The sequence below is a fragment of the Triticum dicoccoides genome, chromosome 6B (assembly GCF_002162155.2).
Source record: "Triticum dicoccoides isolate Atlit2015 ecotype Zavitan chromosome 6B, WEW_v2.0, whole genome shotgun sequence".
Taxonomy (NCBI): Eukaryota; Viridiplantae; Streptophyta; class Magnoliopsida; order Poales; family Poaceae; genus Triticum; species Triticum dicoccoides.
In genome coordinates, this window is record NC_041391.1 from 2387888 (window position 1) to 2388736 (window position 849).

At 49.6% G+C, this 849-nt stretch overlaps 1 protein-coding gene across 1 annotated transcript in view; it reads left to right on the forward strand.

Annotated features, from left to right (window-relative positions):
* Positions 1–451: 451 nt before the first annotated feature.
* The window catches only part of LOC119321498 (4-hydroxyphenylacetaldehyde oxime monooxygenase-like), a 1889-nt gene continuing 1491 nt past the window's right edge, over positions 452–849 (forward strand). Inside the window, exon 1 of the mRNA XM_037595154.1 lies at positions 452–849. Coding sequence (XP_037451051.1) covers positions 485–849 — 365 coding nt within the window. The 5' untranslated portion in view covers positions 452–484.

Genomic DNA, 849 nt, shown 5'->3' on the forward strand with positions numbered 1-849 from the left:
ATCAAAGGAGTGAAATATTTCCTTTTGCGGTGTCCACAGAGAGATGTTTTCATGTAGACTATATTTCCTTTTATTAGTAGTGTGGGATCAGATTTGCCAAACAGTTCCAAGAAATATAATAGCAAAAATCAGTCATGTACAGTTAACGAGTTGACTTACCATCTGTATATTAATCAATATGTGTTCCTTTCGCATATTCATCAATATATTCAATGCTTGCAGTGGTTAGTTCATTGCATGCAATGCTATTAATTAGCAAAAAGACATTAAGTGTTTTCTTGTTTTCCTCTCCGCCTTGATCGCGATGCACAATGTAAGATGACTTACACACCTAGACGGAGGGACTAACATACTTGTAGCAAAACTCATACTTGTTTGGATTATGCTAACATGGCTCCTGGATGGCTATAAAAAGCGGCCCAGCCATTGGTATTGTAGAAGCACCAGGAGACAAAAAGTAGTGTAGCCCAGCAAGGAGAAGGAGATGGCGATGCTTCTCCTCGCCCTTGGCCAAGAATGGCAATGGCAGCTCCTCCTTGCCCTCCTTCTTCCCGTGGTTTTCCTTGTTGTGATTGCGAGGGGCTCGTCCAAGTTCAAGAAAGGGCTCAAGCTTCCACCGGGCCCGGCGATGTTGCCGGTCCTGGGCAACCTGCACCAGGTGGGCGGGCTTCCGCACCGGAGCCTGCGGGAGCTTGCTCAGCGGCACGGGCCGGTGATGCTGCTGTGGCTGGGCAGCGTGAGGACGGTGGTGGTGTCTTCAGCGGAGTCTGCCAAGATGGTGATGAAGACGCACGACGTGGAGTGCTGCAGCCGGCCGGCGTCCCCGGGACCCAAGCGGCTGAGCTACGA